The sequence below is a fragment of the Solanum verrucosum genome, unplaced genomic scaffold (genome assembly GCF_900185275.1).
Source record: "Solanum verrucosum unplaced genomic scaffold, falcon-dt-bn FXZP01000072.1, whole genome shotgun sequence".
Taxonomy (NCBI): domain Eukaryota; kingdom Viridiplantae; phylum Streptophyta; class Magnoliopsida; order Solanales; family Solanaceae; genus Solanum; species Solanum verrucosum.
The window spans coordinates 1,382,927-1,401,156 of NW_026020208.1; the positions used below are offsets into that span (position 1 = coordinate 1,382,927).

Below are 18,230 nucleotides of genomic sequence, written 5' to 3' on the forward strand. Positions count from 1 at the left end.
CTGTAGGGAGACCACAACTTGTAAATGGTTTGTTGATGTGAAGTTCAAGAGGTTTAAGATTATGTGCAGTACATGTCGTCGGGAGGAACACAATAGGAAGACATGTTCAAATTACCCTTCTGAAAAAAAGACATAATTTATTTTTATTTTGATTTGGTTGCTTTATTGTGGCAAACTCATGTTTTGATTTATTTTGTCTTTTAAGTAAATGAATTATAATTTCAGAATGTTTATTATGTGTGCTAGTTAATCATTTGTGTATTCAGTGTTTTTCAAATGTATACCCAAAAAATAGGTAATGTTTGTATGAGATTGATATTGACTGGAAAAATTAAGTCAAATCTTAGTATGAAATTGGTATACATTTGGTATCCAACTGACGTCCCAGTGGTAAAATTGAAAAACAACATGTAATTGAGATTTCAACTGAAATAGCCAACGTAAAACTAGTTAATATTGTATCCAATTTGTATAAATTTAGTAATGAATTGATATCCCATTGAAAAATTGAAAAATCGACATGTGGTTGAGATTTCAATCAAATTAGACAACCTAAACAAGTTAATGTTGTATTCAATTGGTATCCAACATATATCCAAATTAGACAATCTAAAACAAGTTAATGTTTTATCTAATTTATATACACTTGGTATCCAACTTGAAATTTTAGAACAAAGACAAAAAATAAAAATGTATAAAATTAGTATCCAACGGGTATAAATCCAGGAAGAATAAATTTGGTTGTAAAACAATGCATATTATATATTGTTGTCAGAAATTGTAGCAAAAGAAATATACATCACCCAAAAATCAAAACATGTAATTAAAAGTCTAAACTGCAATAATTAATACAAGTTCTATATTTTCCTCTATCTTTAATTTATATTCCGTATTCAAGTGTGATTTTTTTAATCATATTTAAGCTAAAACTTAAGAAATCCTTATTAAAGATTTTATGATCTCATATTATCTATATATATCAACAAATTTCAGAATTAAATATACTTATTTCACCAACAAAACAATATTTTAGATATAGAAAAACACACCAAAAACAAGTTCAAAACTTAAGTAAAACAAAAATCAAGTTTTAGATTAATTAAAATAAAAAACGAAATCAAATTTTCAAAATATAGAATTCTTAATTCTAAAAAAATCAGATTAAAAAAAACAATATCAAAATTTAAAATAAAAAAAAAACATCAAGAAAAGCAAAAAAAAAAAAAAAGATTAAAGAGAGAGAAAATTACATGTTAAAATATACGGTGCTAAATTTTTTATTTATTTTTAAATTAAAGGCCCCAATAGTCATTAATAAATAAAAGTTATTTGAATAAGTTAAAAAATCTCTTAAAAGGTGTAATAGATAATTACAAATTGATTCTCTCTCATTAATATTATTTCTCTCACCTATTAATTATATAAAAGGAACTGCAATCAATATATATAAATAATTAATAATATAAAAAGATTAATCATTTAATAAAGTAAATTTTAATTGATTTTTAAATAAAGTTAAATTTAAATGATATGTTATAACCCGTAATTAAATTGTTATAAGTAAGAATTTTTTAAGAGTAGGTTTAAAACTCTTAATATTGTCTCTTAAATGTGTATATGGTGTGATTTTTCCATTCTAGAAACATCTTTTTATATATTAAGTGAATTATGATCAAGGGTAAAAATGTAATTTTACGCTAACAAAAATCTACCAAGAATGATATCAAGAAAATTAAATAGTTCTAAATATTACATATAGATCTCTTATTAGGAAGACCAATAACACAGTTTTTTCAACATTAAGAACTTCATTTTTCATCTATTCCCTAATAGCCATACTTTTGTAAAACAATTATAAGACAAAAGTAAAATTCACTATTTCTTAGTGAAAACATCACTTCTGGAACTTGTCCATATAACAAATTTTCAAAAAAATTCAATTGATCCACATTTTTCAAACATTCTAATGAATATGATAATGAACCAGTTAATATGTTAAATCCAATATCAATCACAATTGCAATTCTCAAAAGGCGTAATTCATAAGGAATGCAATCAGTGAGCAAGCTCTTCAACAACAAAATTTTCAAAATTTTCGGAGCATGTTATGTCCTTTTCTTTGGTTCTCTTTAGACTTTTTAATTTCATGGTGTTGCTTTTCTTTCTGGATTGTAAAGATACTTTTTAAAGTATCTAATTTACTTGATTTCTCTTTTTATGTATAATCCCAAAATTTCACGTAACATATATGTCATTATATAAATTATTGAGAAACATATATTATTTATTACTATTATTTTATCATCAGTTAAAATCATTTTTAGCAAGTTATATAAATTATTATTTTAACTACCTTATGTTAAATTACTGCAATATATATTATATTAACTTTTGTTAATATTTTTAACATCTCATTATTTAAGGTAAAACATTCATTCATCGGAGAAAAAAATTCTTTTGTTACTATACTAGATTATTCTCCTAATTTTAATGAATATAAAGACAAGATATAAAGTCATAGCTTTTTTTTTATCCTTTATCACTTTGTAAATAATGAGATGATTCATTATAATTTTCATCAAGTAGGTCGTTATTTTTGTTTGTTAAACACCTTTAAAACAAATTTATAAGTGTATTCAAAATTAATCTATAGATGAATCAGTAGACTTTATTGCTTCATATATTTTATGAAAATTGTTAATATATTGAGAATAATTTTAATCTATTCTCTTGAATAATTTTCAAATAAAATAGAAAAAGAATATCATTAAATTAATTATTTAATTCGAATATATATGTTTGACATGATGTTATAATGATCACTAGAGCATCTGATATTTTATTATTGTTTTTATCATGTTTATTTAGAAATGTCATAATAATTTTTTTTTAAAAACTAATTAAATTTCTATTATAAATATATATAATATTGTAATATTGGGCCCGTAAATGGGCCTTTCATTAAATTGGACCCGTATCACGAGCCTAAAATTATCTAGTAAATATATAATGAACAACTTTCACATATAGTAAACACAAAATTCATATTTGTATGCTATAACAAACTTTGTATAATTGCGCTCCATAGCAAACATAAATATGTATATTTCGCTATACATATACAAAAGAAAGCAGTTGTATAATCTGCTTTGGTATACATATACAAAAAGATCAATTGTATAAAGTGAGAGAGGCGAGTGAGCGAGCGAGATTTGGGAGAGTGGCGAGTGAGATCTGGGAGAGGGGAGAGAGGAGAACGAAAATATATGTATATATACAATTTTCACGCATTTTATACATTTGCGTTTTTGTATAAAGTGAGAGAGCGAGATCTGGGAGAGTGGTGAGTGAGATCTAGGAGAGGGGAACGAAAATATATGTATATATATAATTTTCTCTCGCTTTATACAAACACAAACGCATTTTATATAATTTGCGGTTTTTGTATAAAGTGAGAGAGGCGAGTGAGAGAGCGAGATCTGGGAGAGTGGCGAACGAGATCTGGGAGAGGGGAGAGAGGGGAACGAAAATATATGTATTTATACAATTTTCTCTCGCTTTATACAAACACAAACGCACTTTATACACTTGCGTTTGTATAAAAAATGAGAGAGGCGAGGGAGAGAACGAGAGTGGCGAGCGAGATTCACCAGGAGAGAGGTTAAATAACAATAGTTTGATATGGGGTACAATTAAATCAAACTATATTTATAGCATTTAATTTGAATTAATAGTTTGTTATTATATACAATTTTCCCATATATAATTAGTCTATATTTTTGTATATTTAATTAACGAATATAATTATTTTCAACCAAGCGGCTCAATGTGTTAGGCCGACTACTATAGATTAGATAAGGTGGTTTGCACATAAGGGATACTTTTAAGATTGTTTACCGCTAAATCAATGACTTGAAATAACAATTTATATTTGAATTGAAGTTTAAGAGCCGCACGTGAATTATAATGATCAAATAATATATTCATAATGTTATATAATGATTGTACGAATACAAAAAGAAACATATTATGATCGGCCACATACATGCTCCCGACCTTGCCATTTTGGAGCGAGAGGAGCCTACACCGTTGCTTCGAATCTCCAAAGGACAAAAAAAAACCTTGTTGGGTATGATCCAAGGCTATGCCTGATGTTCTCCTTGCTGAATCGAATTTAACTAAATTTTGACTATCACATATCACCTTCTGATACGTTAAAATAACAAATACGCATTTTGATCCATACAAAAATATATATTTAAGTTTTATTATCGCTTTTGATACTTTTACGAAATCGTCTAATTCAAATTTGTGCCACGTAAGATATATTGATATAGGTTTTTCCTTTCCTTTGATGATTCCGGACCCACCCTTCTTACGTGTCACCAATCTATTGGTTACTCTGACACTACAAACCATCCTAGTCAGATAGAGACCCGACCCGACCCGAAGTCCATCAGTGGACTCGAGTCTTCTCCCTTCTTACACAAAAAAAAATCCCTTTTTCCTCTGTAACCAAATCTCCTCAATCTTCGCAGCTACAATGGCGATCTCCAAAACCCTAACACTCATCGCCATTCTTCTAGTCCTTGTGCCCCTCAACAACTCCTTTTCCTCTTCCTCCGATGAGGACCTTCTCCCGGAGCTAATCAATCTCCGATCTCAATCTCCCACCGGAGTTATCCATCTCTCCGATCATCTTCTCCGTCGAATCCTCTCAGCTAAATCCCCACGACCCTTTTCATTTCTCATTTTCTTTGACGCTAAACAACTCCATTCAAAACCCGAACTTTCACTCCCTACTCTAAAAAATGAGTTCTCCCTTTTATCCTCCTCTTTCCTCGCTAATAACCCAGATAACAACAAGATCTTCTATTTTACTATTGAATTTGGGGACTCGCAAGCTTCATTTGCGCTATTTGGGGTTAATTCTTTACCCCATTTACGTTTAATCCCACCTTCAGCTACTGATCTGAAAAAAGATTCGATTCAAATGGATGGGTCTGATCTCGCCAGGCTTGCTGAATCAATGGCTGAGTTTGTTGAAGCAAAGACTAAGCTTACTGTAGGTCCTATTCATCGACCACCGATGATTTCAAAGAAGCAGATTGCGGTTATTATTGCTGCAGGATTGGTTTTGAGTCCATTTTTGGTGAAAAGGGTACTTTCTGGAGGTACCCTTTTGCACGATAAACATGTATGGATGGCGGGATCGATATTCGTTTACTTTTTCAGTGTTTCAGGTGCAATGCATAATATAATTAGGAAAATGCCTATGTTTATGATGGATAGAGAGGATCCAGGGAAGTTGGTTTTCTTTTATCAAGGATCAGGGATGCAATTGGGAGCGGAAGGATTCGCTGTTGGGTTTTTGTACACGATTGTTGGATTGTTATTGGCTTTTATGACTAATGTTCTTGTTCGTCTAAAGAGTAGGACTGTGCAGAGGGTGGTGATGCTTTTTGCGTTGTTCGTTTCGTTCTGGGCTGTTAAGAAGGTGATTCAGCTCGATAACTGGAAGACCGGGTATGGTATTCATGCTTATTGGCCTTCAGGTTGGAAGTGATAGCAATGTAGTATTACTGGCTGAATGATTTGGCTTCTATCATTAGGTAAGAGATCTGTAACAGCTTATACTACATGTCAGCTAGCTTAATTTCGAACCTAAATAGTTGACGGAAAAGTTTTTAGCTTTTTTCGAGATGGATAGATTATGTGATTTATATGGAGCACTTATGTTTTAATTGAAGCTTTGAAAAGGGATTACACATTGCACTTAACAATTTGCACGTATTTTGTATCACTCTCTCTGTTTTGTTTACTGTTCTGGCGTTTATCAAGTTTTGAGTTCCTGCATTTTCTCATGCTGTTTTATGTGGATATATGATGGAGAAATTAGTCTACCCGAACTTTGGTTCAAATTTCAATGGCAAAAGGTAGTACAGTTCGGGACGTGTGATAGATGGCTAGGCGCACATCACAAGCTCGAATAGACCAAGTCGTGTGTTTTAGTTGAGAAGGGTAGAGGGATGGGGCTATTATTGACTAGTTTCAAAGCTGAAACAACAGTTTGTTGGTTATAAGATAGGATGAAAAACCAGCTAGCTCAGTAGTGAAATAGTTAAAGCTTTACAGGTTAATAAGTTGAAATGCTGGTGATTACTGATTAGCACTCACTAGGATCATTTTTTCGTCTTCTATGAGCTTTTGTGGACAAAAAAGCATGGTCAGATGAGGTTAGTTATTGTGTCAACCACAGAGGTGTCGAACCCGGCCATTACATCCCTCTTGTAATATCCCAGATAGTCTTAAATTGGCTTTTAGGGTGATGTTGCTCGAGGTTCACCAATATTCTGTTGATGAGATAGTTGGACCACATACACTTCCTATGACGATGATGATTAGGAGCTTTAGAAATAGTGGAATAATGGCTTAAAACCTACCTCATGCACCCACATTCCTTCTTAACTTAGACCAGAAGTACCCATGATTTTCTTCGATATTAATCGAGTTCTATTTGGTGACAAATGGACAATACATCAATAAACTGAAGTATATACTCATGTCTAATACAGTATATGAGTTGTATGTTAGCTGCAAGTAAGTTATGATATCCCAGCTCAATTGATATGGGAGTAGACCAAAGATTTGGATTGCTTGAACATGATGGTAGTACGATCTTTGGTGGTTTAGTATGTTGCATAGCAGAGTAACTGCAGCTTGTGATTCTAGACTTCATGGGGGTCAACGTAATGGTGCATAAGGTTCAAGTATGCTGTCATTCTGCTGCTATTATGTTTATGAAGGTGAATAGTAGTGCATTAACTGGTTAGACAAGGTGAGGTTTGGAGAACAAAGGATCAAATTTCTTTAGAAGGGAGAGGATAAGAGTTTAGCATAATCTGTGTAATGTGACTAGGAATCTAATTTTTGCCCGACAGAAGGAAAACGATACTACTGGTCATCTGCTTTTCAACATAATGTGGAAGCTTCAGACTTACAGTATCAACCATAAGAAAGACAATTTAGAGTGAGATATAGTTTTTTTCTAGTAACTAGGATGTGAAATCAACTCTTTGAAAGAGGAGAATTTTAATATGTGGACTGAAAGAGTTTACCTAACATGTAATCCTCTCAGTAATCATGCTAAACTCCTGGATCATTTGAGTCAGTTAAGCATTTCATGATTTTTCAAAACCATTGAGTTACTTCCACTGCTAGACGACGGAAGGGATAGAGAAGAATGGTCTGTGTTTAGCATATTTAAGTTTATTCATAACAGCCATCTTGAGGGAGTCAAAGGCTCAAAGCAACACCTCAGCCTTTGAGTAATTGATAGCCAGAAAATTTGTGAGTAGACAGACATGTAATTTGAGATGGAAAATTGAAACAAAAGAGCTGTTAATTTCTCCAGGATTTCCTTCTGGGGTTGCAACTGATACCCCCTCTATTGGCATTATTTGGGGGTGGGGTTGGGGGTTGCGCTAGAGCAACGCGTGACCACGAGTTTGAGTTATGAAATCAGCCTCAATTAAGGTAAGCTGCCTGACATACCTTTGGGGGCAGTCCTTTTTCCAATCCTGTGTGGACGGCGATGGTTTGTGCACTAAGCTATCCTTTTAGTTGTTTCACATCTATGATGACTGTAATTTTCCATGCTCTTTTTCTGGATACTTTAATTCGCTTTCGACTACACTTTTAATTGGTATGCTGGAAGTGGTTTCAATGTTTGAATGGGCTTGTAAGATTGTTCAATTAATATTCCAGTCTTCCAAGTTACAAACTGCTGGAGGTAGTAATTATCTCGTGAAATTAGTTGAGGTACATACAAGCTGATTAGGACACCACTGTCATAGAAGAAAAATGTTGAAAAGACTTATTGACTTCCCAATGCATATGGTCATGACAACGAATTTGAGCTATGCTAAGACGGAAATGTGGATGCTTACGAATTTATGTGTGATCGTACAAGATTGGACAAGTTTTGACGTATAAAAGAATGTGAGAAATGATGTGACAAAGGGCGTTGATATATATGATAAAATAAAGGGGAAATTGTACATTATAGCAAATTATTAATTCAAAATAAATGGTATAGCTATAGTTTTATTTAATTCTAATTTGCAATAAACTTTTTGCCATTCGTCTCTCTCCCTTGAATCTCGCTCGCCTCTCTCACTTTATACAAACACAAATGTATAAGTTGTGTTTGTGTTTGTGTTTGTATAAAGCGAGAGAAAACTGTATACAAATACAAATACATATCTCTTCGTCCTATACACATATAATTATACTAATACAAATCTTCCCCTACCCACTTCTCTTTTGTTCTTCTCTCTTTCTCGTTTTATACAAACACAGATTATACAAAATACAATGTATAATTTGTGTTTGTACAAAGCGAGAGAGAAATATTTTATATACAAATACACATGTTTTAACTCAATTCAATTGTATACAAATTCAAATTTTATGTAGATATACAAACACAATCATTGATACACATACATAGCAGTTCCATATACACAATTGTCTAATCGATATACATATACAACCGCTGCAGATTTTATACAAATCAGATGTCTGCGAATAAGATGCCTGTGATTTATACAAATCAGATGTTCCATAGCAAACATAGAGCGCTAATATGAATTTTATGTTTGTTATTCCTAAAATTTGCTCAAAAATAAAAGGAAATCGTTTAAGATAGTTTGATCACGTCCTAAGTAGATACTAGCACGAAGAAAGAATGCTTCACCCCTTCTTTTTTATTGATCATTTAAGCCAAAAATATAGTTTGGTCTAAACTCTTCGTAATTTTAGAATTAAAAAATAAACAAGAAACTTGTAAAATTGTCCAACATATATGAATGAAATTAACATTCAAATTATAAAGGGGACATAACTCTAGTGGTTTAAGTAAAGAAAAAAAGTTTAACTATTAGAGACTGAAATCTATTCCTTAACTAGAAGTTTCAAGTTATTTCTAGTTTGAATTTTAAAAATTAAATCGCCTTTAACAATAGGAAGTGATTTTTACTCCACTAAGTTTCTAAACAAGTACCGGACAGTCCATCGAATAGAAAGCAAGAAAAAAAAAGGAACAAAGGTTTTAGTACTTACTACTTACTTCCTGTCTCAAAATAAGTGTCATTGTAATTCATTTCACGTTCATTAAGAAAATTAATAAAGGTAAGAAGAAGTTCTTAAATATAAGGATATAATTGAAAACAATTACTCCCCCGTCTTATATTACTTAACTCATGTTGATCTAATACAATTTTAAGAGAGTATTTATTAAGTATTTATTTGACTAAATTAACATTTTTTTCAAGTTTCATGTCTGAACTACCACCAATTATTTATCAAATTACACATCAACTATAAATTGTTGTATTTTCCAACGTGAACATGGTAATATTTCAGATAGGAAAAGAGAACAACTGATAATTGAGATGTATTTTGATAAATAATTATAATAGTTCAGACATGAAACTTGAAAAACCAAAATAATATTTTATAACAATTTTGTTATGCTATTTCTAAAACAGACATTTATTTTGAGACGGAGCAAGGAGTAGTGTAGATAACCACAAAATCATTAAAAGATAAGTGTGCTTATTATTTATCAAAACTCAGTGCTAACTGACAAAACCAACGGTAACTTTCTTTTCAAACCGTTGTGTCCCCCAAAATACTCCATCTTTTCCCCTGTTTTTTTTTCTTTTATCACAATTCCCCATCAATCATCATCATAGTCATAATTTTTTTCCATTGAAGAACCCAACCATAAAGAAAAAATGAAGTGTTTTACATGTTGTTTTCGTACTAATTCCAATCACAAGAAAATCATCACAAAAAAGCCAAGTAGTAATAGCAGTAACAAGATCAATAGTATCTCTCCTCAAGCTCTCCAGGTACGTCGTAATAATCACTATTTATCATGGTTGAAGGGTCGTCCTTTGATTCAGTTGACCGAGAGGAAGATATTAAGCGCAGTCAAATAGATTCTTCTAGTAAACAACTAAAAATCCGATAAGGAGATTCAGTTAACTGAGGGGAAGGTGTTAGGCACACACTCGCGTGCTCACATTGACTTTAACTAAAACGACCCCATTAGTTAGTTGTGTTTGAATTTTGAGTTTGATTAACTTCTTGTGTTATTTTCTAAAGGATTTGCTCGAGACTCGCGAAAAAGGTGAAGATTTTGTAGCCATTAATGGTATAGCAGAAGAAGTTGATCACCACGACGAGATTGTGAAATCCATTAACCTCATCGAAGAATCAAAGTACGATTTTTTATTTATTTTTTCAAAAATAAGAAAATGCAATTTTGTGTTTTATTCGTTTATCTCAGATCTGTTAAAAAACAGGGGTATAATTAGCAGAGAGAATTTACTCGAGTTCGAAGAGAATGGCGAAGCTTATGTAGACGCCATTAATGCTAAGAAGGAAGAAGCTCGACACAAGATTGTGAACTCCATTAACCTGTTTGAAGAATCCAAGTAAGTTTTTTTTATTATTATTATTATTCAATTTTGTCTGTTGTTTTTGTTCACTCAAATTCTTCGAAAAAACAGGGACGAGGAGGAAGAAGAAGAGTTGAATAAAAGCAATATAAAGAATTTGCTCGAGAGACGCGAAAATGATGAGGGCTTACTATCAAATCAAGTTTCTGCAAATTGCTCAGAATATCTGAGTAATTTGCAGAAACATAACGGAGAAGAAGAAGAAGAAGTGGACGAGGTTTCAAATTCAAGTGTGTCAAGTTATATATCTTATCCTCAAAATCATCGATATCATTGCTGCAGAAACAGCAATGATGAATTCGAAGATATTGATCTCGAAGATGAAGCTAACAGTAATGATGGAAATGAAATGATTCTTGAAGAGTCGTCTTACGAGTCATTATTTTCACTCTCCATAGACGACTCCACTCGGAATGGAAATAATCCCATCCCCGAAATCATGTGTGACAAGGAGGAGGTCAATAGCCCATTGAAACCTATGTTGCTCAGACGTTTCAAAAATGCTGACAGACTTGTCACGGATCCTCAAGAAGTAGTGCATTTTCAAAACGGGTGTGACAACAGTTTTGAAGAGTCCGAGCAACATAGATTATCAGTGTTGAATCCAATTCGAAATCCATGTCTATTGAAAGACACCGGCATTACAACGCCTCCATCACTATTGAATCAACAAGAGGAGAAGGAGAACATTGATACAAATCTTCTTGATTGTAGCACCACATATAATCGTGCAAAAGACGAGCCTAGTTTGAAGTGTCAGGAGAATGTAATCGCAGTTGATGCTAGTCTCTCGAGCTGGTTAGTTGAATGTTCTCAAGACGACACGCCAAATTCTAAAAACAGTGTTGGTTCTGTCGGAAATTCACCTTCAGAGAAACGCGTAGGGCTTATCGATAGACCAATTTTAGGAGCATTGACAGTAGAAGAGCTCAAAGATGAAAAGCCCATTGTAATAGGGACTATTGGGAGCTATTTGAGACATACAGGGCAAGCTAGTAGCATTTCATCTTACTGAGGCATTTCGTCGAGCAGGTAGCACGCTCCCGGGAGGAGGTATACGTGCTTTATTTTTTCACGTGTTATGTTAAGTTTGTATTGTTATTCCATACTCAACGATTCAATAGTTTAATAGATAGTCAAAATTGTATAGCATATTTTCTACATGAAAGTGGAATTTACCAATGACTTGGGGACCAATGAATATCATCCCTTAGCGACCGGGTGACTTGTGTTTTGAGGCCTGATTAATTTGAATTTGCATAAAAAGTTTCCACTTTTAAGTATAATGTAAGACAAATATCATGAGTTTGTCTTGTAATAAAATTAGTTGTTGCTAATACTTGTTTCTCGATTATCTCTTTCATAATCAGAGCTCAGAGAAGGAATAGATAAGAGGATCCTATGAAAACTGTATAGAATTCGAACACAATAATCGGTTTGATTATCTTCATAGAAAAGGATATTAGATTACATAATAGAAAAGATTAAAAAATCATCACTAACGTTAGGAATGTAATCATATTTGGTAGAAAGTGTTTTACCTTCAAAGTAAAGTTTTTTGGTATATTTAGTTACTCAAAAGTAGATACTAGACATCGAATGAAAGAGTAGACAAACAAAAAAAAATTGCTTAGCTGACTGCACTAGACTGCTGATCTTACTTAAGCACTCGACGTCACAAATAGCAATAAGAGGGGGCAGGGTTAAGGATCACTCACGTCACGGGCAGCAGATCCGACGAGCTCAACTTCCATTGAAAAGAGAGGCTAGACCTCAACCTCAGATTCGAAGCCTGATGGTAGAGATTCCCTTGATCTTCTTCTTGGGGGTACGGCTCCAAGGACTGTCCATCCCCTGTCTATTCATCGGTCTTAGGATAATGAAACATCACATAGAAATATACAGCTAAATTTAAATAATAGATAATTAAATTAGGTATACAAAGACTTTTTGGACTTGGAAATAGTCTTTACTCTTGACTTTAATGTGATACGTTGTCTATCAAAATAATAGCTAGCAAATATATATTTATGATATATATAGTTAGCAAATATAATTATATTTAGCTGACCGATCAAATGTGTAACTTGCCCATAAAAATTTCTAAGGTTGACAATTATTATATAAAAAATATTAATTTCCTTAAAGGTCAAAATAGAAGTTGATTAAATATTTATGTATCACCTACCTTTATTTTTTGTACGGACAAAAAGTACTCTTTAATGATGTTTCAATTTATATGATGTTATTTCATTTGATATAGAATTTTAATAAAAAAATTACTTTTGAAACTCATATTCTAAACAAGTCACAGATATTTGTGTTGCTATAAATCATATCATTAAGGTAACTATGAACATTTTAAAGTTAAATTGTCACTAAATATAAAAATATTTTTTTTTTTAAAAAAAAGACTAAAAGGAAAGCATATTAGATATATTGAGACAAAAGAGAGTAATAGGTAACAAAAAAGTTTCGTAATTTCTTTCTAGTTTTCACTATTTTTTCTTGAGAATTTTAAAACTAAATTGTTTTTAAATATAGAAATGACATTCTTTTTCAGAAAAAAAAAACAAAAAAAGAATTGATGTCATATAAATTGAAATAAATAAAATACTTTCTCTGTCTCAATTTTTGTGCCACAATTCGATTTTCTAGAGTTAAATGTCTTGATTTTGTTCCTAAATTTTGGATATTAATAATTTTAAGTTTTTAAAAATAAAATACACATTTAAGAACCAAGCAAGAAGTACTATAAATCATGAATACTAATTAATTGGAACAATATATATATATATATATATCTCTATTAAAACCACACCAACTCTTGAATTTTGAATATATTATATAAATTGGGACAAAGAATATATATATATATTATTTTGAAGTGCAACAAAATTAGTCTCCCAACACCACCATTATGGAAAAACAAAAAAATTACAACTTGTACTATATAATAATGTGTATTTTTGTGTCTCATGTCCATGTTCTTTGTAAGCTAACCTCTTAAGTCTCAACCTTACCTTTTTAGACAATTTTAATTGGTAGTTGTCCACCTCTACTTCTATTTCATCTTTTTCTTTTATTTTTCTCTCTTTCTATTCCTCTCTAATTTTCCATCCTTAATTTTTTTTTTATATTATTACCCAAACTAAACAATTCCCACATTCAAACAACAAATAGAGAGAAAAAAGAAGAAGAGAAAACAAATTAAAGGTCCTTTTGGGCATATTTGCCCTCATATATATAATTTCTTGATTTCCTCATTTGTTTGTTCTTTCATATATGCATGTTTTTTTGCATGCATAAATATATACACACAAAAAAATAGTTGAAGGAGGACATTAATGGGGAATATTATAATTAGAAGGAGATAGAAAAAGTTTATTAACCTTTTTCATATATCTCCTTTTTTTTTCTATGCATGGCTTGTGCATTTATCTGAAAAGGTATTAATATAATTATTATGTTATTCAATTCCATTTCTTCTTTTCATTTTTATTTTGTTTCTTTTCTCAATCAAGATTTTTTCTGATTTGTTTGAGATTAAGGTGTTGTTAATGTTGTCAATCAAGAATTCTCTTCTCCCAATGCATTTGAGAAAAAAATGCAAAAATGTGATCATTGGAATTCAAACGTATGACCTAAAGCAATTTTTGAACTTACTTTTTTTGTTACGTTAAAAGATTCCTTGTGACAAAAGATTTTATTTTACCCATTTTTAAAGTGTAATTTCTGATAAAAGGGATTCAATTGAATCATATAGCTCTACCCCTACCCAAATCAAGGGCAGAGTAAGGGGGCATTACAAGGCTTCACTCTATATATAAGGTCAAAATTATTCTTTACGTATATAATGAATTTTTTTGACTTTTTTGTATGTTTACTTGTTTACATTCTGAACGTTCAATTTTGCACTACACACGAGAAATTGAAAAGGGTATAAATTTTCTAATTTTGTATTATTTTTTTTTTGGTTTAGGCAAAGGAATTAGTATTTCCCATTGGTGTGGTCCTTCTAACATTTCTGAGCAAAGTATTATTGGCTTTTTGGGCTTTTACATTATATACAATGGCAACCAAAGTGAAGGGGATTTACAAATATATCTCAAATATTTTTGGTAACCTCTTTTTCCCTTTTTTTGGAATTGTATGTTTTCTTGATATTTGGTCTGAGGGTAAAAGTGTAAAAAAAAATGATTTTGTAAATTTACAGTTGTTAAGGATAGGGAGTTGGAGATTGGAGGTCCAACTGATGTTAAACATGTGGCACATATTGGTTGGGAAGGTCCCTCTGGAGGTGCACCTACTTGGGTATGTTATCTTGGTAAAAAATTTATTCGCACTCGATGTTCGCATAAAACTGAGAAATGTAAGATATTATGTATTTTACCTTAGTTTGTATCTCTTAAAGTTGTCTCGTGTGGTCATGGATCGAATTGTGGAATCAATCACTAATATTTCGGGTGCAAGTTGCGACCCTTCCCCCAATTCCTGCATGAACGCATGATGCTTTGTGTTTGAGTTAACCTCTTTTTATTTTTACTTAGTTTGCAACTCTTAAAGTTGTCTTTTTTTGTGTAACGAGCTATAGAATCAACAACTAATGCTTGCATCAGAATTGGTTGTCTACATTATGCTCCTTGGATGCAACCCTTCCTCAGATTCTGCATGAACATGCGATGCTTCGACCAATGAGCTAACTTTCTTTTGTAACTCTTAAGTTTAGTTTGGTGTAAACATCATATGCGATTGAGTATTTTTCCTATTGAATCTTAGCAATTCATTATTTTATATGAAGGCCTTTCCATATGCCTAACATTTTTTGTTTGATTTTTTGAATTGAAGATGAAATCATTCAAGGCAGGACCTGAATTTTCAGTAACTTCTAGTGGTAACTCTGGTTCTGCTATTACTCCATGGTCATCTCAAGGTTAGTCTTGTTTAACATCCTTTTTCCTTTTGCACACCAAAAATCTATATAGGTCTTTCATTTTTAATATATAACGGTGGTGTTCGAACTAGTTTTTAGGCCACTTGACTACTTTACCGAGTACATGTTACCTCCCATCAATACATGTATTAAGTAACTTTGTCTATCAAAACTTAGATTGACGTGAAGAAATCATCTAGCGTATTTTGTATCTCTAGAAACTAAATGATTGCTTGAAACCCCTTTATTATTTAATTGAGTTGAATTTTCTTAAATGATCATTCAACTAATAGTTATTATCTCAAAAAAATTACTTTCTTTGTTGAAAAATTGAGAATCAAGAAAAATAATGAATTTCCAACATAATAATTATAAATTGTAAAAATTGAGAAATCAACCCTTATTTTATCATATTATTTGTAACTTTAGATCATGTATAGTATCCCTAATAAGAGAATTAAGAGTCAGCGAATATTAAATTTGTTCTTTTGAAATCCAGGTTCTTCTACTTCATGTTTATGTTATGAACAGTTTCCCTTTTTATCCCATTGAAAATTGATTTTACTATATAGACGCTTATGACCTCCTTTGTACCTACTTATGCATTCATACCACAAGACTCTACAACTCAATCTACATTAAACTCTCCATGAAGACACACTTTACCACAATTCTTATGACACATAGTTAAAAGCAACGAATTCAGTTGAACCACTTGCCACTATACTACTTGTATTTTTTATTTCAACGTATGCACTCTTTTTGATAGGTTGTGGTGAGACGACGAGGCAACTAACAACAGCTAAGATGAAAACTTCAGATGTTACTAATAGTCCTCCTAAGAAACATAAACGGAGGAAGCCTAAATCGACTTCCTCTCCAAAATCTAGTTCTCCATCCACGTTGAGATCATCGCGAGCAACTAAACACAAGGCTAAATCTGTTGAAAGCAATCACACACCAACAGCCCTAGAAGTGGTTTAATGTGTTGCAAACAAAAAAAAATAATGTCAAGTTCAAAATGCACCCAAAAAAAAAAACAATGACATTTTGCATATATCATAGTTGAAGAGAAAGGCAAGAAAGGGGTAGAAAGTAAGTAAATGTAGAGGGTGGGAACATAGAAATGTTGATTTAAGAAATATGGAAGATGAAATTTATAGGAGGGGCTAGAGATGTCAAACACAAAGGTGAAATTTAATTGTACTCAAAAACTTGGTGTTTTGAGAGAAAAAAACTAGAATTTGTGTTCCTTAATTTATACTATTCACTTTTTTTTCTTTTGTTTTATATATTTTCTTATTTAGATGTAATGTAAGGAAGGATCATGTAAGGAGTTTGGATCATTTAAAAACGGACACTTAAATTTGGTCTCAATTGAAAAAGTAAATATTCTAACTTTGAGTATGCACATCTAGATACCTCAACTTGTATCCACAGTAACAACTGAACACTCCAATTTACAAAATGATCATCTAGAAACGTCCAAATTTTATGTATCACGTCAGCATTAGGTGTCCACGAAAACACAGTATGGGATGAGTTGATGTGGTTAGATGTGCACTCTCAAACAAGGACGGAGCTAGTAATGGTCTAGGGGTTACCCCTTCGGTGAAAATTTACACTGTTTATATATGGTTTAAATTAATTTTTATGTATATATAGTAGATGTTGAACTCCCTTTGACTTTTTTGTGTGTGTACTTCTTCATATTTTGAACCCCCGTAGTAAAATTCGAACTCTGCCACTGCTTTCAAAATTAGAATGTTTACTTGTCAATTGAGGCTAAATTTGAGTGTCTATCTATGTACTATGATTTATTGTTGTAGTTAGTAATATCTGCTTAACTCATTTACAAACTAGCTACCAAACAATCCCCAAGTACAATACAAATAACTATACAGTAAATAATAAGGACAAACTACATAAATCCCATTAGTTTAGATCCTAATTGCTAGGAATCCGATAATTTTTTATATTACTTTCTATATCATTTTCGGCTATGGAATACATGTATCACAACCTGTTAGATACATGTATACATCAGGTTTAAAAAGGTCGAGATACATGATTTAATACTTCTGAAATAAATGTTGTAACTCATTTCCTTAATTAAAGGAGTAACTTATGAAAAATTAACAAACAAAACAGATTTGAATGATTCTTCCATTTTAACTATTACCAGCTTTCCTAAAAAATCCAAATAATAATTTCTTTTGAGTATAATTACTCTTATAACTTTTGAGTATTTATTATATCCCACAACTTTTGAGTGTACTTTAACAACTTCTATTTTTTTTTTAAAAATAATAATTTAATTTCTTCCATTTGTTTTCTAGCAACAATAAAGTGAATAACATTTTTCAGAAATTTGAATTTGAATTTTTGAATTTTTGAATTTTGTGATTTTTTTTTTCAATTTTTCATGTTTAGAGAACAATGTGTGTCCCCCCACTACGTATCTGATTTATGCATTTAATTTCATTAAATGATTTCATTAGGTGTATCTGTTATATACGTATATTAATTTCTTCCATTTATCTTCCAGCAATAACAAAGTGAGCAACTTTTTTCAGAAATTCGATATTTTTTTTAATTTTTTTTTTCTTCAATTCTTCATGTTTAAAGAACAATGTGTATCTTGCACTATGTATTTAATTCGTGCATCTAATTTAATTATGTGTATATGTTATATACTTGTTATATATCTGGAGCATGTATCTAATTATTCGATATTAATCTTTTAAATAAATAGAATAAGGATATAC

At 31.4% G+C, this 18,230-nt stretch overlaps 3 protein-coding genes across 3 annotated transcripts; all 3 read left to right on the top strand.

Annotated features, from left to right (window-relative positions):
- Positions 1–4,497: 4,497 nt before the first annotated feature.
- LOC125830264 (probable dolichyl-diphosphooligosaccharide--protein glycosyltransferase subunit 3B) lies at positions 4,498–5,821 on the top strand. The gene has a single exon (XM_049509478.1). The coding sequence runs from the start codon at positions 4,544–4,546 to the stop codon at positions 5,564–5,566; it is 1,023 nt and encodes a 340-aa protein (XP_049365435.1). The 5' UTR covers positions 4,498–4,543; the 3' UTR covers positions 5,567–5,821.
- A 3,929-nt stretch (positions 5,822–9,750) lies between these two features.
- LOC125830285 (uncharacterized) lies at positions 9,751–11,544 on the top strand. The gene is made up of 4 exons (XM_049509501.1): positions 9,751–9,917; positions 10,174–10,289; positions 10,374–10,505; positions 10,581–11,544. Exons 1-4 carry the CDS (start codon positions 9,801–9,803, stop codon positions 11,542–11,544), a joined length of 1,329 nt encoding a protein of 442 aa, XP_049365458.1. The 5' UTR covers positions 9,751–9,800.
- Positions 11,545–13,946: 2,402 nt separating this feature from the next.
- On the top strand, positions 13,947–16,446 carry LOC125830277 (CRIB domain-containing protein RIC11-like). Its single transcript, XM_049509492.1, has 5 exons — positions 13,947–13,978; positions 14,512–14,650; positions 14,746–14,843; positions 15,378–15,462; positions 16,232–16,446. The coding sequence occupies exons 2-5, from the start codon at positions 14,602–14,604 to the stop codon at positions 16,444–16,446; spliced, it is 447 nt and encodes a 148-aa protein (XP_049365449.1). The 5' UTR covers positions 13,947–13,978; positions 14,512–14,601.
- The last annotated feature ends 1,784 nt before the right edge of the window (positions 16,447–18,230 follow it).

What these genes read in the sequence shown, in the direction of transcription:
- LOC125830264 (XM_049509478.1), top strand. Translation starts at nt 4,544, where the DNA reads ATGGCGATCTCCAAAACCCTAACACTCATCGCCATTCTTCTAGTCCTT.
- LOC125830285 (XM_049509501.1), top strand. Translation starts at nt 9,801, where the DNA reads ATGAAGTGTTTTACATGTTGTTTTCGTACTAATTCCAATCACAAGAAA. An exon ending in TCTCTCCTCAAGCTCTCCAG is followed by an intron (nt 9,918 to 10,173) that starts GTACGTCGTAAT and finishes TATTTTCTAAAG; the next exon opens with GATTTGCTCGAGACTCGCGA. An exon ending in AACCTCATCGAAGAATCAAA is followed by an intron (nt 10,290 to 10,373) that starts GTACGATTTTTT and finishes GTTAAAAAACAG; the next exon opens with GGGTATAATTAGCAGAGAGA.
- LOC125830277 (XM_049509492.1), top strand. Translation starts at nt 14,602, where the DNA reads ATGGCAACCAAAGTGAAGGGGATTTACAAATATATCTCAAATATTTTT. An exon ending in CTGGAGGTGCACCTACTTGG is followed by an intron (nt 14,844 to 15,377) that starts GTATGTTATCTT and finishes TTTGAATTGAAG; the next exon opens with ATGAAATCATTCAAGGCAGG. An exon ending in TACTCCATGGTCATCTCAAG is followed by an intron (nt 15,463 to 16,231) that starts GTTAGTCTTGTT and finishes TCTTTTTGATAG; the next exon opens with GTTGTGGTGAGACGACGAGG.